The sequence below is a fragment of the Antechinus flavipes genome, chromosome 1, assembly GCF_016432865.1.
Source record: "Antechinus flavipes isolate AdamAnt ecotype Samford, QLD, Australia chromosome 1, AdamAnt_v2, whole genome shotgun sequence".
Classification (NCBI taxonomy): domain Eukaryota; kingdom Metazoa; phylum Chordata; class Mammalia; order Dasyuromorphia; family Dasyuridae; genus Antechinus; species Antechinus flavipes.
In genome coordinates, this window is record NC_067398.1 from 9456071 (window position 1) to 9481292 (window position 25222).

Genomic DNA, 25222 nt, shown 5'->3' on the forward strand with positions numbered 1-25222 from the left:
TGATGGATGGAAGTAAGTATAATTAGCAATTGTTTTCTACCACCCACTAGTAAGACTTGGAGATTTTTCCTCTCTTTAATCCTAACCCCCGACTGGTGTTTTCTTTTTGTGGGGGGTTTTGTGATGGTAAATCCTAAAGCCATCTTCTTTTGTCTTTTGTGATTGAATGAGTCTCCGGAAATGCCCTGAATTTGGAAAGAATGGTTTTTTTTGCTTGGGCTGTTCCCCCACTACCCCCATTTTTGCTTTTGGCAATTCCCTGGGACCAGATTAATTTCAAATGCAAGATTAAGCCTTCATTTTCTGGGAAAAAAATTTTAATTGCATTTCTCTTATTTTTCTTTGGAAGAAATGGAATTTTTTTTAAAGCTGCCATTTTGTTTATCATCCTTGGTTATATCCTGAAATTGTTATTTCAAAGTAATTTTGATTTTGTTACATTGGGGCATGTAAGAAGCTTATTCTGGCTTGACTTTATCCTCCTGTTATGCAATGGCTGTATATAGTGATACAGTGTATTTTTGGAAAGTCTGAATGCTACTAAATGTCTAATGATTACTTGCTATATGCTGATAAATGGAAAAGTTTTTGGTTCTGTTTTTATATTTGAATTAATGTCTTTTGCTGTACCATTGTATGGTTCAGCATGCTAGATTAATCAGAGAGGCCATTTGCTATAATACTGTACATTTGTCATTGTGTTAATATTTGTGTATTAATGTGAGCAATCTCTAGAAAAGATCAATCTTTTGATCTGCAGCAATCTCTAGAAAAGACAAGAATGAAGATCATGGATCATTAGATCTCCGATATCAGAAATAGAGCCAGATGTTAAGAATGATGACAGCTTAAGGCTATTTGGAAGAAAAGTGAAAGAATTAGAAGAATGAACAATAGAGGCCATTGATTTAAAGGCAGGGGAGACAAGGATTTTTTAAAAAAATTGTTCCTGAGGATTTTGACCAATTAACAGTAAGGAGTGGGAATTTCAGACTTATGCATGCATCACTTTACAAAGTAGTAAGCCTCTTTCTAGCTTAAAGCTGGGTGGTGCAGTGAATAAAACACTAGCCCTGAAGTCAGGTGGACCTGAATTCAAATCTGGTTTTAGACACTTAACATTTCCTGGCAGTGTGACCCCGGGCAAGTCACTCAACCTCAATTGCCTCAGCAAAAAGAAAGAAAGAAAAAAGAAGCAATCTCCCATAGAAAGATCAAATGTTGTAATTATAGCCCAAACTCTACATCCATAAGACAGAAGCCATCCCCTCTTGTGATAAACCTACTGAAGGTCCATCCCATCAGTGCTTCTCCTTCCTTGCTTCAGTGAGCAGGTTAGATTCTCTTTGATTAGGGTAATTCAGGCTCTCAGTCAATGCCTACCTAGCTACCAAGGCCTTCAACTATGTGGACCCAGAAACTATGGCCAATCATGGCTGAAACAAAGCATTCAAAGGTCTGTCTAATCCATAGAGTTCATCTAAGCAAGCTCTGGGATTTCTCTACTATGGATCAAGAGAAAACTTTTTGATTGCATTTATTTCTTTTTTGTTGTTGTTTTTTCCAGAGGAAGTAGAAGTTTTTTGAGAACTGCCACTTTGTTTATATTATATTCTGAAATTGTTATTTCAAAGCAATTTTGATTTTGTTACATGGGGACTTGTAAGAAGCTTATTCCGGCTTGACTTTATCCTCCTGTCATGCAACTGTTGTATGTACTGATACAGTGTATTTCTTGAAAGTTTGGATACTGCTAAATGTATAATTATTAGTTGCCATATACTGATAAATGATGAACTGTGGTCCCAGAAGCTAAGGTAATCAGGTAAGAGATGGAATAGCGCCCAAAGGAATGGAGCCTCCCGAAGCCTGACTTAAGATCACTCCCATCAGGTAATCACCAGAGTAACTGAGTAACTCTTTTTGTTTATTTTTTATTTTTATTATTTTATTTTATTTGCTGAGCCAATTGGGATTAAGTGACTTGCCCAGGGTCACAGAGCTAGGAATTATTAAGTATCTGAGGTCAGATTTGAACTCGGTCCTTCCTGACTTCAGAGCTGTTGCTCTACTCTTTGCTTATAATTGTGAATTATATGGACATACTTACATTGGCTGTAGTGGCAAAGAGAACTGGTCACTGGTCATGGCAAATTTAAAATCTGATCTAGCTTCTGGAAACCAGCGTAGGGCCAGGGAAGGAGTCACCCTGGGCCCCCAAGGACAGCCACATTAACCTCATCAATTCCTTGTGAGTCTATTCCACTTGAACTCATAGGATGTTGTGCAGAGGACTTGTTTTCCAAGTTGCTCATTTTCCAATCTTTTTATGACAAACATTTGTGTAAAATATCTTTAAAGTCTATGACAGAGCTTGGATATGGTGGTCTGAGTGATAAAGACTATCCATACCTGGAGTACATCCAGCAGGAGGCTCAGACAATAAAATGAAACCCAGTGCTTACATAGGTTGACTATCCATGCATGTTGTGCTGAGACTGACAAGAGTCTAGAGGCAAAACACCAGTGACTATCACAACAGCCCCAGCTGTTCACCCTGTGACATATAAAAAGTTTGAGAGAATTCTGGGTAATTGTATTATTAATTATGCTATCAGGTAATTCATCAGAAATGAATGAAAATCCCCTATTTTATAGAATGCTAATCTTTTCCCCTAAAGATAATGCTTAGTTTTGCTGGGTGGTTAACTCTTGTCCGCAGTCCAAGCTCCATTGCCTTCCAGAATATCATATTCCCGGCTCTCTGATCTTTTAATATGCAAACTAAGTCCTGAGTAATCCTAATTGTGGCTCCTCAATATTTGAATTGTTTCTTCCCAGATGCTTGCATAGTTTCTCCTTGAGCTGATAATTCTGGAATTTAGCTACAACATTCTTTGGACTTTTCATTTTTGTGTCTCTTTCAGGAAGAGATTGATGGATTCTTTCCATGCCTATTTTAGTCTCTGGTTCTAAGATATCAAGAAAATCCTTGGTAATTTCTTGAAAGATGTTGTCCAGGATCTTTTTTTTTTTTATTATTATTATCAGGTTTTTCAAGTAAGTCCAATAATTCTTAGATTGTCTCATCTGGATCTATTTTCCAGATCAGTTGTTCTTCCAATGAGGTATTTTATATTTTCTTCTGTTTTTTCACTTTTTTGGTTTTGTTTGATCGATCCTTGATGTTTCATTAAGTCATTCACTTCCATTTGTCCAATTCTAATTTTTAGTGAATTATTTTCTTCAGTTAGCTTTTCTTTTTCTTTTTTTAATCTCCTTTTGCATTTAGCCAATTGTACTTTTAAAGGAATTGTTTTGTTTGGTGGATCCCCCCCCCCCCCACCCCATTTTACCAATTCTGTTTTTAAGGAATTGTTTTCATTTTCCATTTTGTCAAACTTATTTTTTAAGAAGTTGTTTTTTTCAGTCCATTTCTATGCTTCCTTTTCCAAGTTGTTGGCTTTTTTCCCCAAACCTTCATAACTCTCCTACATAATTCTCATTTATTTTCCCCATTTTCTTTCTATCTTCCATTTAAGATCCTTTTTGAATTCTTCCAACAAAGCTTTTTGAGCTGGAAACCAGTTCATATCCCCCTCTGAGGTTTCGCCTTTGCTGTCCCTCTTAAGAGTTTGTATTCTGATTTTCCCTGTCCCTTTAGTAGCTCTCTTTTGTCAGAGCTCTTTTTGCTTGTTGACTTATTTTTAAAAGTTGAGTTCCACACTTAGGGCACAGGAGAGATTGTTCCAAGCTTCTTGTATGGGGGACAGGAGTATCTCATTGACTGCACTGAAGCTGGTAGTGCTGCTTTGAGCCTGCCTGAGTCATGCTTGTTATGCTGGAATTTGGGAGCTCACAATTTGCCTTCTATAGTTGCAGTGAAGGCTTCACAGTTGTTCTGCTGATCCACTGTCCTTCTGAACCAGAACAAAGTAGCCAACACTGCTGTATTTTAGCTTAGGAGCCTCCCACTAGATTCCCCAAGCCAGGCAATTTCTGCCTTGGGCTATATTAGCCTTGCCCAGTTGAGACTGACCTTTCCTGAAGTCCTTCCAAGATATCTTAAACTGGAAAATTATTACACTTCAATTGTCTGTGGATTCTGTCAGTTCAAAATCTGTTCAGGGATTTGATCAAGTGTTGATTCCAAAGGAAGCTGGAGAGAGCTCAAGTAATGTCCTGTGTACTCTCTGTTATTTTGGCTCTGCCCCTTCTGCTTCATGCTAGCAGATAATTAATAAAAGGGTCAATGGCATTTTTGAATACCAAAGACCCCTCATGGAACCCACTCAATGCTTATATGTCCTTGGAAGAATGGATGTTCCTGAGGGTGATGATCAACTCTAGTTAACAATTGATGAGAAGAATGAATATGAGAATGAGAAAGGTATACATTCTAATAAAGGCTGGGAGACTGATTTTAAATACTTTTAATCCTAGACCCCACCCCTCACCCCCCAGCCTTGGATACTCTAGATTAGTGTTTCTTTTTCTTTTTTAATTCTTTTTTTAGATTGGCGTTTCTTAAACTTTTTGTACTTGCAACCCCTTTTTGCCCAAGAAATTTTTACCTGAAACTTAAGTATATAAATATGTGAAATAGGTAGATATGTCAAACATTTACTGATAATAAGTCATAATTTTGCAGCCTCCATATTACAAGACCCCATAGGGGTTGCAACCCACAGTTTGCAAAGCTGAAACCTTGATAAAGGATCTATTCCCTTTGGCATGGATTCTGTCAATATAAAGTTATTATAAAATAAAATTAAAAAAAGAATTGAGAACCTTGCTTTCAAAAAAAAAAAAAAAAAAAAGGATCTATTACCCCCTTCACCTCTTACCCAAGCCTGAGTAGAACACAATGGGTTTCCCCACCTGGGTGGAGTCTGAACAAGATTGAAAAATTAATCGATTCTCATTATCAGCAATGTTCTCAGACCCTGACTTACCTCAGTAGAGAATGAGGAGCTAGAAAGGGAAAAATCTTTTCTATAATTGGCTATTTAATAATCATTTCTCTCAGCTCTCAATGCTGGATCCTGAGGCATTTAATTTTGAAGACTACCCAGTACCGTCAGAATGGAAGGATAACTTGAGGCTGAAACTCAATGAGAAAACAAGTTTTCATTGACTGAGCAGGATGTGCTATCCACAGAATCTAGCTCACCAATTCCCGATGATTCATAGGAAGATCTAGGATTTCTCTATTCATGATGGAGGAGCTCAGAAACGATTTCAGAGACAAACTGGTTGATGTCATCATCACAGAATTTTGGCAGCCGTTGTACAGCATCGATAATGGTGGTGTCTAAAAAACCAGAAAGATACCAATGTGTGTCAATGACCAAACATTGAGGGAAAGGACTAAAGTGCACTAAGATGTGATATCATGAGTGAAAGATGCTCAGGATGAGCCTGTGGTTTTCAGTCTTGGATTTACATAGTGGATACTTTGGTTGTTCAGCCATTCCCAACCCATTTGGGATTTTAATTATATTATATTTATTATATGCTTAAAGGTTGCAGCTGACGTCTGCAAGAGACTGAAAGAGTTTCAGCCCCAGGGAGGAATGTAAGGCCCACTGGATGGGAAAAACCTTCCTTCATTCCTTTCTTTCTCTCTTCCTTCCTCCTTCCCTCCTTTCCTTATTTCTTCCATTCTTCCTTCTCTTTCTCCCTGCCTTCCTTTCCTCCTTTCTTCCTTCTTTTCCTCTCTCCCTCCTTTTCTCCCTCCTTCCTTCCTTCCTTCCTTTCCTCTGTCTTCCTTTTCTCTTCTCTTTCTCTCCTTCTGTCTTCATGGATTACCTTTATTGGAGGTAAGCTCCAGCTGCTCAAAGCCTTTCATAACTCATTCCCCTTCTATGTCCCCAATCTTCTTACTCCCCACATATACTTTTTGATCCAATGACACGGGCTTTCTGGCTGTTCCATAAACAGGACGGCCCCTCTCTCAGCTCTAGATGGTTTCTCTGGCCGTTCCTCTAGCTTGGAGCACTCTCCTTCTACTCCCCCTGACCTCCCTAACATTCTTCCATCTAAAAACCTCATCTTCCTAACTGCGGGTGACTAACGCTGCCTTTTCCCAGGTAATTATCTCCTATTCATGCCGTATGTAGCTTGATATTTATTTCTACCTTCTTAGGCTGTAAACTCCTGAAGGCAGGCAGAGCCTTTTGCCTTTTCTATCTTTCTATCTCTAGCACTTGGCACAATTCTTGCTACATAGAAGGGGCTTGATAAAGCCAAGAAGGGACCAGGAAAATGTCCCTGTTGTCATGGACTGGATGTCAAGATATCCTAGACTTCGGGTTATCGGGGATCTCAGAGCTCAGCTGAGCCAACTCTCATTTTATAGCAGAGGAGCCTGAGACCCAGAGAAAGAGTCATGGCTGACCCTTCAGACTGTGATTGAGAGACATGGGTCTCCTGGCGAGTTCTCTAGGAAGACCCTCCATGTCTTGGCTCCAGGCATTTTCCCTGACTTTCCTTGGCCAGGACTGGAACGCTCGCCCTCCTCACCTCTGCCTCCTAACTTCTTTAAGTCTTGACTAAAATCTCTTCTCTTCTGGGAGCCTTTCCCAACATCCTTCAATGTTCTGTTTGAAGGTCAAGTGTGTCACACTTCACCCCTCGGGTTTCTCAGGCAGCTTTGAGCTTTGAATTTCTCTGCCTTTGGCTCAAACCCCGACCACTTGTGTTAAGCCAATTTTAGGGGCTACCTGAACCCCAATTCCATTTAACCATGGAAAAGTCAAATAAGCTTTTACAAAAGACTATTTCCTTCAGAGACATATCATGCACTCCCAAACAAATCCCACCTCTTCTCACCCCACCCTACCCCACCTCTGTCTCTGGGAAGGAACTCAGTTCCTCCATAGCATCAGCCCCACCAAGTTCTAAGTCCCAAACCTCTACGAACCTGTGCCCTTGTCCCCTGGCTTCTCGTGGCGTTCCCTCTGGACTGGGGGCAACATCTGTCCTGGAATCCTGGCTCCAAGGTCGCCATGACTTGAACGTCCAGGGCTGGGAACTGAACTGATTGTGGTTAGAACTGAAAGGGGACCAAACAGATCCTGAATTAAGCTTTGGGTTCTAAATGGGAGAGGGGGAGGTAGCTCTTCCCTCATACCCAGGTAAGTGTATGGTGCCCATGCATTGGGTGAACACCCTTTAGATGTGGCTGAAAAGAGGGAATGAGTCCTTTTTTTTTTGCTCCATTTGCCATCCTCTTCCCCGCCCAGATTTAGTGCCTGAAAAGGAAAGGCTCCTTGTTTCCCAGGAATATGCAAGTGAGGCAAAGATGTGATTGATTAGATTGAAGGAGCTTGAGCAGATCAGCCCTCTTGCTTAGAAGACTTATCATTTCAGGGCTCCAAAGTCTCTGAGGAATGTTAATTAATAACCTCAAAGTTCCTCCCCGGAGAGTAAATAAGCTATTAAATCCTTCAGTTGACATGGAGAGAGGGCGAGTCATTCTCAGAAGAAGCAGCTTTGGAGGCAACAGTCAGAAGGACTCCTGACTTGGGCGATAATATTGTCCTGAAGAATTAGCAGGTCACTCCTTAGCTCAAGAAGCTGCAGGGATTCAGTTTTCCTTTCTAATAATAAGAGTTAAGGAAGTAGAACAATGCCAGTAGAAATACTGAAAAAAACAGCACCATCAACTGATCAATTGATAAGTATTTATTAAACACTTACTGTATACCCGGCACTTGCCTCGGCCCTTGGGAAATAAATAAAAGGAAAGAAGGGAGGCATTTAGGCCCTGGTTCAAATTGCATTTGCAGGAGCCACTCTTCCATATATGTTTGGCCGGAGCTTAGAAGAAGAAAGAACCAGGTCCTCTGGCTTCCTGTTTAGAGAGAGGACGTAGAGAGTATCAGATTCTTTTCAGGCCCCTAAAGGGAGAGAAAGTGTGAAAGGAAACCGACAAGTGAAGCAACTGCCCCCCATCCTATCTCTATCTTCAGTTTACTTCTACTGGAGACTTCAGGGAATCCCTCTTGGTTCAGATCTGGTGCCTTTGTTTCCATTAGGAGAGGAATCCATTTTCTCTGTTGTCTTGGATGGGGCCGGCACCGGTTATGGTCACCTGTGTCTTCCCGCTGGACTCTGGTGGCTCTGGAGGAGAGAGGCTGACCACTTTGCTGCTCTTTAAATCCAATTTTCTTGCAAAGTCAAGGTATCCCTCTCCTAAAGTCATTGATCCCCTTTAAGAAATAAGGCCAGGGGGCAGCTTTCCCAATGTGCCCTGCAGTGTCCATGGAGTCTGTTTATTTGTGGTTCACAGAGAGGTATGATATCTTAGTCTCCTCTCCCCCACCCTTTCCCAGGGGAAACCTATTCCTACCAGGAGGCAAAGGGGATATTGGTCACAACATAACATTCTCCCTCTCTTTTTGTTGTTCGCTTGTATTTTATTTTCTTTCTCTTGCAAAGTCAAGCTATCCCTCTCCTTCGCACTCTCCAGATTTCCCTTATTAGTTCCTTTTCTCAGTTTACCCCTGGTGCATCCCATATACCTCTTATTTGTACATTTGTGGGTTTTTCTCACTAAACTGTAAGCTCTTTGAGGGCATGGTCTGTTTTTAGCTTTCTTTGTACCCCCAGCACTTAGAACGTTGCCTGGTACACAGCAGGCACTTAATGTTTGTTGGCTGCCTCCATGAATTAGCTTGGGCTGGAAAACTGTTTCACCCTCACCTTTTGCTGGCTCTGTCACCCAAGCATCTAATTTGATTCACTCAATTAGTTTGGAGGGAATGCGGGGAGAGCTTTATGTAATACTTCCTCTACTCTGCCATCTTGGTCTTTGGTTTCATTTTTTAAAGTATTTTACAACCGGCAATGGACCCGTCTCTTGCTGTGACTCTGTCAGTATTTGGAAGTCTGCAAAGGCAGACCCTGTGGAGTGTTACTTATGGGGACGGCTACGCTTTCCCATTTCTCTTCTGAAAGATCCAGTTTCAAGTAACCAATTCCTGGAGCTTGTGACCCTCCCTTCACCTCCCCCCCCCCCCCAAAAAAAAAAAAAAACAAAAAAAACCCAACAACAACAACAAAAAAAACTGGCTTCTTGTCCTTTTGCTTCCTATAGGTAGAAATATACACACAAAAAAAGAAAGATTAAAAAACATTGGCCATTATGTATTCAAGATCAGTACACTATTGGTCTTCATGTCACATCAACAAATGATGTCATTCCTTTGATTATTCCATGGCTTTTTATAAAATTGGACTATAGGGAGAGCATCGATACAATCCGTGACTTTCTTGAGCCATCTAGAACATGTATTTTAATCAATCTAATATAATCTAAGGTATATCTCAGATTATTTCCCATAAAATAGATTTTACAAAATCCATTCCCTAATCCTTTCTCCTTTCTTAGGGAAGGATATCCTCATATGACATGGTGATAAAACCCTAACCAGGGATTTGACTGAGATTCATTTGTACTTTTCCATTCTCCCCACACTCCAGGAACTTATCTGTTAAACCGTCCCTGGAGAAAACATCACACACCCTCTGGATGGACAATCCTCCATAGAAAATCAATTCAAAGCCTTGTGATTCAGGACAAGTCACTTAATTCCAACTGTCTTGCAAAACAAAACAAAACAAAACAAAAAAACAAGAAAAGAAAATCAGTTCAAAATGCGGGAGATAATCTTTTAATATTTCATCCCCCCAACCCCCTCAACACTGGGACACTTTCTCTTTTCTCATTATAAGACTCAGGTGACGAGCTCCTTAGTGAAAACTTTCTAATGCACCAAGTGAAGATCTCTCCTTTCTAAGAACACTTGACTTGGATCTCTCCTTTGTACCCATTATATCCCATCTGATCTGTAGCTGTGAAATAGCCCATTAACAGACTCCAAATTCTGTGAGGAGAGGGATTGCTATTTTTTAAATCTTTTTAAAACCTAGCACAGTGCCTTTCACCATGTTAGAGAGCTCTTTGTCCTTATCCAAACCATTTGTCATATTCCAACTTTCTGTCATTTCTGACTTTTGTGGAGCATTTTTTCTGAGATCCTAATTCTCCAATACCCTGCCTTCTCACAACTTAAAGTGTATTCTCCTTTGTCATTGCAGTTTAGAAAATTAAAGATGTATTAGGATGGGTTGTTGGGGGGTTTTGCAAATGGCGCCATATAGTTTTCCATTCTATCTAGTTTCATCATGAAAATCCCCTCAAGTTTCTGTCTGTAGCCAGTTCTTTTATTCTTCTTTCCCCAGCTGATTTAGCTGTCCTAGCTCATCCTTTCAATTCCCCACATACCCTTTGAGCCAGCAACCCCATTACTAGGTTTGTAATCCAGAGAGATCAGGACCTACGTGTGCAAAAATATTCACAGCCTCCTTTTTCACGATGGCAAAATATTGGAAACTGAGGGGACGTCTATCAATCAGAGAATGGCTGAACAAACTGTGTTATATGAATGTAATGGAATACCATTGTGCAAAAAGAAATGGTGGCAGATTTCAGAAAAACCTGGACTTGTTAGGGAGGGATGTGAAGTGAAATGAACAGAACCAGGAAAACGCTGTACCCGGTGTCTATCAGCATCATGGTGTGATGATCAACTATGGACTACTCAGCTCTTCTCAGAAGGAAAATGCTGTCCATAAGCCAGGGGTTCTCAAACCTTTGTTCTCAGTATCTTCATGTTGTTAAAAAACTATTGAGGATCTGTCCAAAGAGTTTTTGTTCTCATGAGTTATAGCTATTTACGATATTAGAAATAAAAAATAATTTTGAATTTGTAGGCCCTCTGAAAGGGTTTCAGAGATCCCAACAATTCACTTTGAGGACCACTGCCATAAGCAGATAAAGAACTGATTAACTCAGAACACAAATTGAAGCTTACTTTTTTTTTTTTAACTTATTTCATTCTTTCTCATTTTTTTCCTTTTGATGTTTTTTCTTTCATAATTGTGACCGATATGGAAATGTTTTACATGATAGCACATGGATAAACTATTTCAAACCGATTACCATTTCAGAAGAGGGGAAGGGAGGGAGAAACAGTTGTAACTCACAGTGCTAAAAATTTTCTTGACGTTTAACTGGAGGGAAAATAAAATACTACTAAAATATTTTTTTAAAATGCAAATGAAATTTTAGAAAAATTCGTTTTAGTTAAAAAATTCCTCACCATGCTCCGTTTTCCCAGTTTCATTTCGGCTAAAGGTCCAGTTTTGTTTTCTAGTTTCTTGGCCCATAATAGATTCCGAATAGCAAATTAGGAGTGGGAGAAAGGGAGGTGAGAGCCCCGCTTGGTCTGGGGTTATCTAGTATAGACAAGCGGGTGTTTCTACCTCAAGGTCCCATGGGCTCTTCTGCTGTGAGAACCAATTATAGAAAGGTTCTTTGCTTGAGGTGCTCAGATCTGAGTTTTACTCTCTGCTCTGCCATGTAAGGGAGCTTGGCCAAGTTCCTTAACCTCTAAGGCCCTGTTTCCTAGGCTACAAAATGGGTAAGAATATTTTCCCTGCAAAATTTGGCTATTCTGTATCAAATGAAATTATTCTGGGGAAGTTCTCTGGAAGACTGTAAAGTGCTGTTGTAACAAAATATGATAGAGTAATATAACTATCATTTATCAATGCAATTACTGCCAATGGTGTGCCTCAATATGCAGTACTACGTACCAGACCCTGTGCTAAATGCTGGGGAGACAAAGCTCCGAGGACGGCTCAGAAATGTCCTGTCTCCAAATAGGGAAGCTTCAGGCATGTGGAACTTCATCCGTGGTATTCCTGCAGGTTCAGAGTAAGAGCCAGCACTGGACAAGGGGCAGTTCCATTGTTTGGAAGGGGGGCAACCACAGGCAAGAAAGCCCACTTCTACCGGAGCCAGTTCTCAGCTAGAACTGAATGCTTCGGTTACCTGATCCACAGACTAATCAGGAGGAAACCACCGTGGGAGCCTTTTCTAGTTGTACTGTGCACCCCCCCCCCCCAACCCTTCTAATTGCCTGGGGTATCTTACGTCGTTTTCTTGGGTTGCCATTTAATTCCCAGTGTGTGCACTGTACACAGACTTCTCACTAGATTCTGATGCAGCGCCAACTGAGAGAAGGGCACGAAAACTTAGTGACCGTATCTGGTGACCACCAGTGACAAGAGCTGCCCACCACACACACTGCCCCGAACGGGACGAGCAGCAGCCCAGATGACAGATGACTGGGAGGTGTCCGGACAAACGGCCGGAGCTGGCAGCCTCCTCGAGTCCCGGCACCCAAGTCTACACAAACCCATTTCCCAGAGATTTTTTTCATATACATGCACAGTAGGGAGACCCTTCACCTTCAGGCGCCAGGCAAGAGACTGCATTTCTTAATTAAAACACCAGCTGCTCAGGGGTATCAACAATCAAGACAGGGTTGGAGCCCAAGAGGTGGGTTAGTCGGGGCAGGTGGGGGGATAAGGCCCAGATTGGCCAGAGAACTGGCTGATGACCTCACCCACATTTAAAGGGATGCAGCTGGATGTTTCTACTTCTATAAATGAGAAGAAAACTCAGTTGAAAATTTTGTAGGTGAGAAAACTTTGTTTTGAAATTTTATTAAAAAAATATACTTGCAAACATACAAAATTTAGGATGAAAAAACGCTCAGTTTAAAACATGTAATAACTTAATATTTGCAAACACACATGGATGGTACAAAATTCATAAAAAAAGTTAGTGATGCAGTATCGATGTCGAAAAGAAAAGACCCATTTCCAGAGATTCTTACCTCCACTTCCTAAGAAGGGAAGCACAGCACATGTTCACAAATGCCTGTTGTTTGGACCAGCACTTTGTAAGAATGGGTGAAGCGGACGTTAAACAGTAACACACACACAAATTAAAAACCATTTCCAATGTACTTTTGGTGAATCAGGCAAATAGAATGACCAAAAAAAAAAAAAAGATAATCGTCTCACTTAAAAATGAATAATACATCTCAACAGTTTTGATGATGTCAAATACAAATTGGAGATGAAATATATTGCACACATTTTTCCTAAATTAAGCGGAAAAACAAATCAGGCAAAGATCTGGGCCCCAGGGCTGATTATCCTAAGTACAGGTCATTTAAGTCTGAGGCCGATCACCGTGTCTGCTTGACCTTTCGTTAAGATTTAAGTATGTTCATCCAAACCGCGTTATTGGTTTCACAAAAGAACCGGAATAAGAAAATATCGACAAAAAGCAAAGGTTTGCTCAGCAGCAAATGTGCAAGAAGAAAATTCTTCATTCTTTGTTCGGTGAAACAGCCTGAATGAAGCTGTAGGCTGCTTTATCTCCACCCTGTTCTCAAGCTTTGCTCAAGGTCCGTCTCTCACGGGCCGCTCTTACTTCCTTAGCGCCCCCTCCACCCCCCAGTATCTCTCTCACTTGCTTATGAGCTATGGAACAGCAGCCACTGTCTGCACTGGGCAAAATGGAAAAAAAAAATCGGGACCGACTTCTTTGGGGAAAAGAAAAATAAAAGCAGCAGGTCTAAAAACAGATTTTTTTTTTTGGTAGAAGGATCAATGTGGCTTTCTTTTAAAAAAAAATTATCACTAGAGAGAAGAACAAGAAGTGCTTGGCTATACAGGTTTTGTTTGGGAAAACTCATTCTCACTTAGGCGTCTGCACTCTTGGAATAAGTAAAATCCAAATTTCTTTTAGTGAAAACAATCCATCGCTGTTGATGATGGTCCCAAGTCTCCGGGAACCCCTCCTGGCGGCAAGAAATCTATACTGAAAATCAACGAAGCCTTCTTGTTTTCAGACGCTGGAGATGCCCTGGAAAGGGCAGCGATTACTTTGGGGAGGTGATTCCATTTGGGAAGGCTGGACCGGCAGGACACACCTGGGATCCTAATTCAGTCTCACTGCCCCGTGAGACTCGTTTCTTTTGAGCACTCAGTTCAATTTGGGGTTTTCAACCTGCGAGGACCTATCCAAGACACTGCCAAAAATGTAAACAAGCGATCCAAGCTAGCACGAGGGTCTGGATAGTTCAGTTGGAGGAAGTGATAAGGCGACTGAGCTACAGCTTTCAAGCAGGGTGGACCAACAGCAACTACCCAAAGAGGTTGACCTGCCCTATCCAGATACTCCTGCCTGAATTACTTCAGGAAGTATGGCAGTGTAGACCTGGCTTATGCATTATAAATAATTCTAATATATAATTATAGAGGTTAAAACTAAATTATCTTTTTAAAATCTCCACGACTTGGGCACTTAAAATTTTTACGTTCCACACGAAGGAAACCTGGTTTCCTTGGATTAGCTATTTAAAGGATGTAACGGTCTGGAACAATGGACAGAAACTGTCACAGAAGATTCCGCTCTACCTTTCCAGCGGGATCCAAATATCATTTTGACGCTAGCCCCTTGCCAATCGGTCTGACGGTAGGATGACATAGATCGTGTACCGCGATCAGACCCTTCTCTCCCACTGACCAAAGCATCCCATTTTGCTGGACCAGACATAGGAATCCTGAGGCTTGCCTAAAGCTAATTAGGATTCTGGCTGACACGAATCATTTGTTTTTGGTTGTCAAACAGATACGCTGTCTTGAAAGGCAAAGTTCTTTTGGACTGGGCCCTCTCCCTTGCCTTCCTCCCTGAATTCAGCCCAGGGTCACCAGCGGGACTCGAGAGCTAGGACAGGCAAAGCTGGAAGCTTGTTAAATAAAGCAAAGCCAATAAAACCAAGTCCTTTCATGCAGAGAAATGAAGGTCAAGCTAAAGTTATTTAATACACTTAATACGTGTCACCTACCGAAAACTCTGCTAGAAAACCCTATGATTGAGTTGCCTCGAAAGCTCACCGGACCGTTCCCGAGAGAAGATCCCGAGTCTGACAATGGCTTTCACAGCGCATCTTCGGGAGAGCGGCTGGAATCGGGTGAGCTTCTCACCCTGGAGTCATCAGAATGACGCCCAGAAAAGTGAGCAGTGCATCTTACTTGATTACATACGACCGAAGGCCCGACTCTCGTGTAAACTAAGACACTTTGATTCCGAGGGCTACCATAAAATGACTATTGCTGAAATAAACGGGAATCTACACTAAAATACCACATGCCCTATGGGGATAGACACACACCACACGGGGGAGGAACAGCAGCATCCAAGGTGCCTTTACGTGTCCTCTCAATACCTGGGCTGGAGCGCGCCCGCAGGGGCAGCGAGTCCACCGGCCAAACTCAGAATTTCATTCATTCGTTTCAAACTCGGAGATGAAGTGAGTGGGTGTATCCCGGCTCCCTTTCCTGCATAGTTTATTCCTATCAGTCAAACGCGTGAGGAACAGTCGGACTAGGGGAGGAGGAGGGGTCATGTTGTATTATTGGTCCAACAGTTGTTTTTTCCCTACAGTTAAGAAGAGGGATCAAAATTGTTTTGAACTCATGCTTAGCTAGAAAAGGACAATGAGGTTACACTTAGTCGTAGTTCTCATGTATAAAAAGAAACTTGATATCTTCTTTAAAACACCCGGCAGTTTAAAAAAAATGTTTTTAAGCCTAAGAGGATTCCGGCTTTGCCAATTGGCCAATTAAGTCAAAGTGGAACCTAAGTAAAATCGGAAAAGAAAAGGTAATGCTCACACCAGCGGCCAGACTTCCTATGGTCTGGTCGGCGTCAGAACAATCAACAAATAAATTCTTACCATGAAATCTGAGGCCCTCAAGGCCAATGACACCATTCTTATCAAATAACCTTGCAGGTGAACAAGAGTCATACAGCATCAACTTCAGTGGGACCTAAATACCGGAAACGATGCCGCGTCACAAAATTTCCATCTGATCACAACTTCCCTTAGTAGGTCAAATCTCAGGAAAAGGGGCTCAAGGCGGCTCCCTTTTGGAAGCGAATGATCTTTGCAAGGTAGGACATTGCATGAGATCTCTGGGACGGGCGCTTTACTTCCGAGGGAGGGAGAGAAGGCCAGAGCCGTCCCGGGGGGGCCAGGACGGGCCCCGCCCCGCCCAGCTTCTGGACTGGGGAGGTCACGCGTCTCCATCCTGTCGCTCCGTATGTGCTTGATGCTGATGAAAAGGCCCATGCAATTTTCCATAAATGGTCTTTGTTTTTCCCACTGAAATAAAGGATTGCTGGTGATGCTTCACAGTGAAATCTCCATCATTTCTGAGAATATAACCTTAAAAACATTCTTTAAGAACAAGTCTCTCTCTTTCTGTCTCGTAGGCTCAATTCCAGGACTTTCCAAACAGCACGGTTTCTTTAAAATCAAAACCTCTCACACCAGTTCTATTAATGAGGCGTATTTGTTTCTGAGTAGACACCCCCCACCCCCCACCCACTCACACGCTCACACACACACACACTCACACACTCAGGTGCCCGCGGGCTTCAACTCAGGTCACTATAGCTGCAGGTTGTTGATGTTCTTGGTCAGCACTTGCAAATAAACTTCATGGAGTGTGCTGAGAAAGCTGGCGTCGTTCTGTGGGGGAGAGGAAAGACACGGCTCTCATGAGTGGTGGCGCGGTGAAGCCCCCTCGAGACCCCAGCTACACGAGAGGGTGACTAAAGGCCGCCCAGCACGAGGAGTCGGGCAGCCTCAGACACCCCGGGCAGCGGCTCGGACACCTGCTCCCTGGGCAGGCCCGGGAAGGCCCAGGAGCTGCTGGTGCCCAGGGTCACACTCCGAGGCTCCTGATGCAGAAAAGACGCTGACCCTGCTCCCTTCCTACGCAAAACTAAGCTGTGGAAACGAAGAGGAAGAAGCCTGGCTTCTTCAGCCCAAAGCCGGGGATGGCGAGGGAGCACTCAGTCCCGTTTGGCCTCCATGACACCCCAGGCCCCTTTCCATGAGCGAACCAAGGTTCTCTGGCATCCACAGCATAAGCATCTTTCGCCCTCAGCTGTGCCAGAAAAGCTCAGGTGGGCGACACTGAGCCAGTCCCCACCCATGGGCTGGGGCCGCCTGGGACTGAGGGCAGATGATGGACCCAGCAACACGCCTGCAGCCAAGGCCCAGCCACGTTCAGCTCAGGCTCTGGTCCGCTGAAGTGCCTGCTGACTGACTCGGGGAACTGTGTGGTCACAGCAACTTTCCCCAAGTGGTGGGTGTGCTGCAGGGGTCTGCATGCGGCGGGCTGCGGTCTGTTTCCGGGGGGCTCCACCTGCCTATGAGCACTACTTTAGAAACTGGACCCAAAGCTCAAGCCTGGATCTTCTGAGAAGCTGGACTCCATTTGGACTTTCGATTCCCACTCAGACGTTAAAGCAAACAGAGCTGGACCAATCACTTTGTGGGGAAGAAGGGAGCACTGGTCAGCTGACTCTGGCCTCCCAAAGAACATGCGAAACACTCAATTCCTTCTACTGAAAAGTGGAAAATTCAAGCTAAGCAATTACCTTTATTAGATGTATTAATGTGTCTTGGAGCTGAGACCTGCTGAGAACCAGAGGAGGCTTTGCTGGATTTTCCGAGGTGCTGCCCGGGCGACAAGGGGAGCCGGCCTTCTTCTCCAGCTCTGCCGCCTTCGTCGCCGACTGTTGGAAAACACTGGGTGACATAAGGACGGAAGAAGCCGGTGTCGTCGCCGTGACAAACTTGGGAGAGGAGACCTGACAATGGAGGGAGGAGGGTCAGGGCGAGATCAGGTGGAGAGGAAGCCCTCTCTGACCAACATAAGTGAGAAGGCCAGGAAGGGATTAGGAGAAAATTAAACTAAAAACCTTAGGTCTAAGATTATAAATTTGGTGGAGGAGTCTGGGGAAAATTCTTTCCAAGTTATTAAATTTTCAGTTATGAACAAAGGGGGAAAACTTTTATCATGGGAACGATCCTGGAGTTGTTACAAGATCCTGAGATTCAATCACCTTGAACCAAAATAAGCTACAAAATGTAATTAAGAGCACTCCAAGACCGTCCTATGAGAATTTAGCAATTACAACAGCTAGCCTTTCATGGGGCACTTTACAAATCACATAAAAAAAAAATGCTCTCATTTATTCCTCATTACAACCTGTGAGGTGGGGGCTATTACAATTCCCATTTTACAGATAAGTAAGTGAGGCAAGTAAGGCTTGTCCTGAGCTAGTAACTGCCTGAGGGCAGACCTGAACTTGGGTCCGCCTGACCACAGGCCCACTGTGCTGCCCACTGCCTTCCTTAATGACCGGCTCCAGGCGGGCTGTGCCAGGCCTCCAGGACACGGCTCTCTCCTCAGGCAAGGGGAGGGGAAGCCAAGGGCTCTCAGGAAATGGGGCACCGCAATGGGGTCTGCCTGCCCATGGCACGCCCTCATGGGGGCCGAGAGAGCCTCGCTGTGCCCCCATAATGCCTCCCGTCCTTGGGTCCCGTCAGCGGCAGCGAGAATGAAGCAGGAAGGGCCAGCTGCCAACACTGCAGCGTGGGGGGCCGGGGCCTGCTGTTGGCTGGGCTCCAAACCAGGGCCCTCCCATCCCCCTTTCTCTGAATATCTATTATCAGGACGTGCAGGTTCTTGTTCTTTTTGTCTTAACTGTGGAGCCCAAAAAAAACCTGAAACGGAAGTCACGGACAAGACGGGGGGCCTGGCGGCACCGGGGTGTCCCTGAGCTGTGCAGCTGGGGCCAAGGTGTCGCCCCGCCCCATTGCCGCGACCTGCAGCCCAACCCGCTCTCTGTGGCGCCCTCAGCACCATTCCTCTGGCCCCTTCTCGCCCAGGGTGGAGTCCCCCTGTCCTCCCCTGACTCACACCTCTCTGTGTGCCCACAATAAGCCCCCACTTCCCATCCATCTGGGGGCACTTTCCCCAGCAGCCCTGCTCTGGCTCCCCAGGGGAGCCCTCCTCCTCTCTGGTGACGGGGATCCTCTCCCTGCCTCCTCTTCCTCCCAAACCGTCCTCCCTGGGGCTCTAGGACAAATGCTCCCCTCTCCCCCCACCCCCCGCCATCGTTTCCCTTCAGAGCAGCTGCCATTGCCCCCTCCTGCTCCCCAACCTCATGGTCATGGCTGGCCCTGCTCCATCTCTCCAATCCTGGACCTCACTCAGGCTTCTCAAGGCCCCTGGGAGACAGGAGACCAGGGGAATGAAGGTGAAAGGTCAACCAGCTGATCAGTGGCAAAGATGGGATTTGAAGACAGGGCCCTGAGCCCCGATCAGGTGTGTCACACCTGTCAGGCCACCCTGTCCAGCTCCCGCCCCCTGCTGGCAGTCATCGGTCCTACAAAGTCACGAACATGGCAGCCAAGACCCCTCAGGGTGCCCAGGGGATCTTGGTTCTGACCTGAACACTGATCATGGGGCCTCAGTTTCCCCTTCTGGAGAAGGGGGTGACCAGCCTCCAGCCACCCCTAGGACTGTTTCTTCTCTCTGTGTCCCCCCCCCCCCTGCTCAGATGGGATGGCCTATTCTAACCTCAGAGGGAAGACCCTTTCACCCCAGAAACCTCGAGACCACCAGGTGTTTAAACTGTCCGGGGGCTTGGCTGGGCTGCTCGGGGAGGATTCCTAGGCCCGGATCTGCCTCTCTGGCTCCTACCTTCAGGGGAGACCTCCCGGAGATGCTGAGGGTGGCCATGGCCCCTTTTCTTCTGGCATGAGGCTCTCGGAAGCTCTCGGGAGTTGCCAGCTGACTGGCCGAGGAGGTGAAGTGAGGGGCGATGGAGTTCTTGGGGAGCGCTGATGGCTGTGGGGTCAGCTGGAGCTTGTGCAGAAGGCTGGCACTCGAAGCGCTCCCGGGGCTCGTGGCATTCAGGGGGGCCACGAACTGGCTCTGGGAGGCGATCAGATGGCGCACCTTGTGCCTCAGCTCGGGGGTCGGCTGGGCGAGGAGAGGAGACCGCTGGGAAGCAGCCTTCTTCACGGCTAGAGACTCAGTGACCGGAGTGGCCTTCACCAGGGGGCTCCTGGGCACCACGCACCCGGACGAGCTCTTCCTGTCAGGGGCGGGAGCTTCCTGCTGCCCCACGCTGGGGCTGCCGGGCTGCACGAGGGGGTTCTCTGGCTGGTGAGCTCCTCTGGATGACTCAAAAGAAAATGGTGAGAATAAGTCATACTCTTTGGGGGAGGTGTCTGCTGGCAACTTCTCGACCCCTTCCGAATTGGGATACACGTTGGTGGGTTGTTCCTTTGGCAACGAAGTTCCGAATAATTCTTCCACCGTGAGGTGTTTGTGTCCGGATGGAACAGGCTGCAAAACAAAACCACCGAGAATCAGGACGACTGAGGCTTTCCGGCCGCTCACGGGTTAACGGCACTACGGCAGTCTCAGAAATGGAAGTCTGAGAAGGAGAAAGCCTAAAAGCATCCCATGCTCGTGGGACACCAGGCAGGGTGTCTTTAACGTGTCCCTGAGAAACCATGGCCCGGGTAGGCTTTAATAATGGGGTTCAATTTGGGAAACTGCTCCTGTGAAATGCAGGCGTCTGGCTTGAAGGGAAGACCTCGGGAAAGACCCGAGTCCAAACATGACTTTCGACATTTATTTATACGTTATGTGGCCTGTGACAAGTCACGAAAACATTTCTGAGCCTCGGTTTCCTCAGCAGTCAATAGTGTTAATACCAACACGGACAGCATCTATGATATAAGAAACAAGCTTGCAAAATTAAAGTGCTTTGGTCATATTCACCACCGAACTTCAAAACCTTTCCTCTGGCCTGGCAGAGACTTCTTTTAGTATGTAAATGTAAGTGGAAAAAAGTGTGATCTGGATCCCAGCTCTCCACTCTTCATTATTTAAAAAGATATGGTCCTGGACAGATCACCTGAATTACAAGGGGATGTCTTAAGGCACACGTGCACAAAGAATACAGATGCACTGTGTGCTCAAAATTAAAAAAAAAAAATTAATTCAAGTATTCGCCATTTAAGTAGACAGAGAGCCAAATAATAATGAGGAGATAAATCTCAGCTTTTCCTTTTAGGGCAGGCCTCCTCATCCAGGAGGTTCAACTGATCTGAATAAAGACCTTTGAAGATCCCTTAAGAAGTCCTCATTTGGATAAAATTTTAAGACTAAGAATGAAACGTTAACTATTACCATATGGTGTTATGAAATAATTCAAAGTAGTTCCAATTGTTCAGTGATGAGGAGAGACATTTACGCCCAGAGAGAGAACCGTGGGAACAGAGTGTGGACCACAACGTAGCATTCTCACTCTGTTATTATTTGTTTGCATTTTGTTTTCTTTCTCAGTTTTTTTTTCTTCTTTTTTGATCTGATTTTTCTTGTGCATCAAGATAACTATATATATGTTGGATTTAATATGTATTTCAACATAAAAAAAATGCTTGCAATCTTGGGAAGGGGAGAGGTAAAGGAAGAAGAAAAATTTAGATTTCAAAGTTTTACAAAAATGAATGTCGAAAACTATCCTTATGCACACATATATTGTATCTAGGATATACTGCAACCCATTCAACATGTAAAGGACTCTTGCCATCTGGGGGAAGGGGTGGAGGGAGGGAGGGGAAAAATTGGAACAGAAATGAATGCAAGGGATAATGCTGTAAAAAATTACCCTGGCATGCGTTCTATCAATAAAAAATTATTAAAAAAAAAAAAAAGAAAACTATCCTTAGATGTATCTGGAAAAATAAAATATAATGGGGAGGGAAAAAAAGGCCTCAAGATGCCATCTGTGATTGACTTGTCTTTTTTTTTAATTTAAAGATAGGCAGCCCCCAATTTCAAATGGGTCATGTTCCAAAAGCTCACTTTAAATATTTCTATAGAACAATGTTTTCTATGTTTCTTAGTTTATCGCCACTTTAGAGCAAAAAAGGAGCTACTCTAACAGAAGAAAGAGAATCCTCCAACAACATAAGGATGTTTCCCCCTGACCAATGAACAGGATTTACAACCAGGATTGCCAGGTTCAAAGATCTAGACCTTGAAGGGATCCTAGAAATCACTCTTGCTAATCCCTTATTTGAACAAAGAAGTGAGGGCTCAGAGTGCCTGCCCCAGGGACAGGGGTCAAACTGAATGCCCACAGCCACCTGTAAAGGCCCATCATGGAATCATCTTGCTGTAGCTGGATCCTTAGAAGTCCTCCCTCCAGTTGCTCAGTTGCTGCCCAGCCACAGACTTACCCACTCTACCTGAACTGCCTCCAAATTGGGTGGACCCGGTTCTTGGCTGCCAAAAAAGTCTTTCTAAGGCCTGACAATGGTACAAGGGCCTGTGTTCAAATTCCCACTATGCACCATATAATTTCCTCATCTGCAAAGAGGGCAACACTTTTTATTAGAAAAAAATAAAGAGCGATTATGTTAAGAATAAGGTTTGCTTTGTCTGCTGTCAAAATGGTGCCTCTGGGGGAGGGAATTATGGATATGACGTTAATATTAATAGACCAAATCCCCAACGCAGCCGAGGAATTCATCAGGGAGCAGTGAAAAAGGAACAGCGTGATCAAGCTGAATGTTCATGAACTGCTAAGGTCTCTCCCAGTTCTAAACCCAGGATGCCAGGATTCCTGTCAGAAAGTCTCTAGTGGCTCCCTATTGTCCCAGGATAAACGATAACATCTCCAGTGTTGTCAACAAGGCTCCAACTTCTCCTCATCACAGGATTTCTCTCTCAATCCTTCATTGGCCACCCAGCAGCCCCATTAAGTGCTGCTGGAACTCCCCCTTCATCTCCTGGGGCCATGTCTCTCCTCCTCCCGCTCAGGGGCCACAGCTCCTCCCATGAACTTGTCTCTGCTCAGCACGTACATGCTGAGTGCCCATGCTCTCCATCTCCCTAATTGGATGCAAACTCGCATCAGGGAGGAGCCAGTTCCCTTTGAGCCTCAACACAGGCCCTTTCCACAACAAAGCCATTAAACTGGGAAATTATTAAGCACACAAGGTACTGTCAGTAAACACTAAACTAATATTTTCTTTGGGCCAAGTAAATGGAAGATGAGTCTATTTTTGTCTAATTAAAAGTTGATTCCAGGTCACCATTACTACAGTTGAAACATCTGACGGATCTGTAGGCACTGCCAAGAAGGTCGATGAATTAAGACATTTCTTTCCCCGGCTGGGCGAGCTGAAAGCCAACCAAGAACTCTGCGAAGCCCCCTTCTTTACAACTACCTTCAAACCCTATGGTTTGGCCTGGGAAGGGCTGAAGAGTGGGCACTGAGTGCCCAGCAGGGTCTCTCTTCTACCGGGCATCAAAGGCGGCTGAAGGCTACAGGGACAGAGCAGGAGCTGCCAAGGCCTGCCAAAACAGAAAATCTGTGACTTGAAGGAAGTAGGCTGCTCGTGGACTTAGCCCCGGCCTATGGAAGGCAGCTTGGTCTGTAGTCAACGACTGTCGGGTCTGTGGCTCATGAACCACACAAAAATATTCCACCTTCCCCCCCCACCAATTACTAAAGGCAGGAAGGGCTACAATCTGCAGCACTGGAACCTGGGTCCTTTGGAAGTCCTGAAGTGGTACCTGAGAGGGAGCAGATGCTGCCGAGTGAAAACTGGACGTCAGAATTATGAAACAGTTTCATATAGAAAATGCCAATTTTAAGCAAGGATTAAAGGAAAGGAGAACATTCAGCTTGATCACGCTGTTCCTTTCTCATCCGAACGACACTGCTCCCTGATGAATTCCTCGGCTGCGTTGGGGATTCGGTCTGTTAATATTAATGTCATATCCATAATTCCCTTCCCCAAAGGCACCATTTTGACAGCAGACAAAGCAAGCCTTATTCTTACCATAACCACTCTTTATTCTTTTCTAATAACTGAGTATTTTTCCACCTGACCACTGGTCCAGGACCACAGTCCCATAGGGAGGAAATTCTAAAGAATAAATCATGAAGCGGATTGGTGGTTTCTTGGACCATTACTTGTTCTCTCCCACTAGATGGCATGATGACAAAGCAAACACTTGTGACCTGGTTTGCTCTTATTACAGCACAGAGACGACTTCCCGTTTCATCTTCACTAAAGAAGCAGGCTTTGTAATCACACTACGGGGTTCTATAAGTTCAGGAGACTGAGTGACACATGGCTTCGGAGAGCTAGGCAAACATCGGGATACCAAAAGATTTTGTTCATTTGGATTCTGTGACAGGGACTTTTAAAAATACTAACAATCCTTTTACTCTACTCCAAGCAAACAGTTACAGGAAGCACAGGAGATGTCCTCTTAGTTTGTTCACCTCATAGATCCTGCCTCTCAAGGAAAACCCATTAACTGCGGCTCAGGCTGTAATGCAGAATCAACTCTAGCAATAAGGGGAGGGGCTGCCCATGGGATCTCACTGATCTGGGGGAGGAGACTCCTCGAGCAAGCAGGTGGACAACTTCCCCTCTCAGGTATCAGGGGACATTTTCAGGGTCACTAGAAATCGTCCTCCTGGCTCTGAGACCAGCTCTCTGTCCATAACAGGAGACTACTGCCTCTCACTGATTACCAGCCCACAAACATCAGCAAGGGACAGCGTGGCAGTGCACAGAGGCAGCCTAGGAGCCCAGAGGTCCTGAGTTCATGCCCTGGAGGAAGTCCTTAAATCTGAACGTGGCAGAGACGGTGGCCAAGTACGTCAGGAGTTTCCTCCTCCAGGACTTCACACCAGTGAGATCTGAGGTGCGGCCCCTATTTCTGGCTTCTTTGATTTTTTTTGCAGCATACACTATGCAGTTCTGAGCCCTCCTGATGGATGCTGGAGGACTGGGGACTCAGAGCTCTGTGTCCGGGCAGGGATCTAGGACTTGCAGAGGTGCCCATACCTGTCAGAATCCAATTTAGGGGCAGAGGGGTGGTGGTGATGAGGCACTTTATAAGCTAGTGTCTGGGGCAGGATTTCAACCCAGGGCCTCCTGCCTCTAGAGCTGGTGCTCTGGCTGCCCCTCGAATCTGATTCCTGAACAAAACCGTTAATTCTGTGTCTCTGGGGAACACGTCCTAACTTGGGGTAGACTCACCTTCTCTTGCGTTTGCAGCCCCGGGGACGTCTCTTCTGATGTCTCTTCAGCACTGCCAGGGTTTGTGAGGCGAGCACCTGGTTGTAATCCGGGGCTTGAGATAGTTGAGTCCGTAATTTGATTCTTTAAAAAAAAGAAAAAATATATATTCTCTAAGTATGCTGGCCACAGGAATTCTCCGAGTAGCATTTGGGAATAAGAAAGCTGCTGTATTTAATTAGGAAAACTTAAAAATCCCTATTTCCTTTGTGTGTTAAAATAATAATTTCTTTAGGAACTTTTGTGAGATTTGCTTTAGAAAATGAAATGTTAGCAATAATTTAACTCAGTCCTTTATT

General features: G+C 44.7%; 1 protein-coding gene across 1 annotated transcript in view; it reads right to left on the reverse strand.

Annotated features, from left to right (window-relative positions):
* Positions 1-12548: 12548 nt before the first annotated feature.
* DCP1A (decapping mRNA 1A) overlaps positions 12549-25222 on the reverse strand; it is a 37257-nt gene continuing 24583 nt past the window's right edge. Inside the window, exons 6-9 of the mRNA XM_051978895.1 lie at positions 24885-25007; positions 19501-20151; positions 17387-17599; positions 12549-16469 (exon numbers count right to left, since the gene is read on the reverse strand). Of these exons, the coding sequence (XP_051834855.1) occupies positions 16389-16469; positions 17387-17599; positions 19501-20151; positions 24885-25007 (1068 nt within the window). The 3' untranslated portion in view covers positions 12549-16388. The remainder of the gene's footprint in view (positions 16470-17386; positions 17600-19500; positions 20152-24884; positions 25008-25222) is intronic.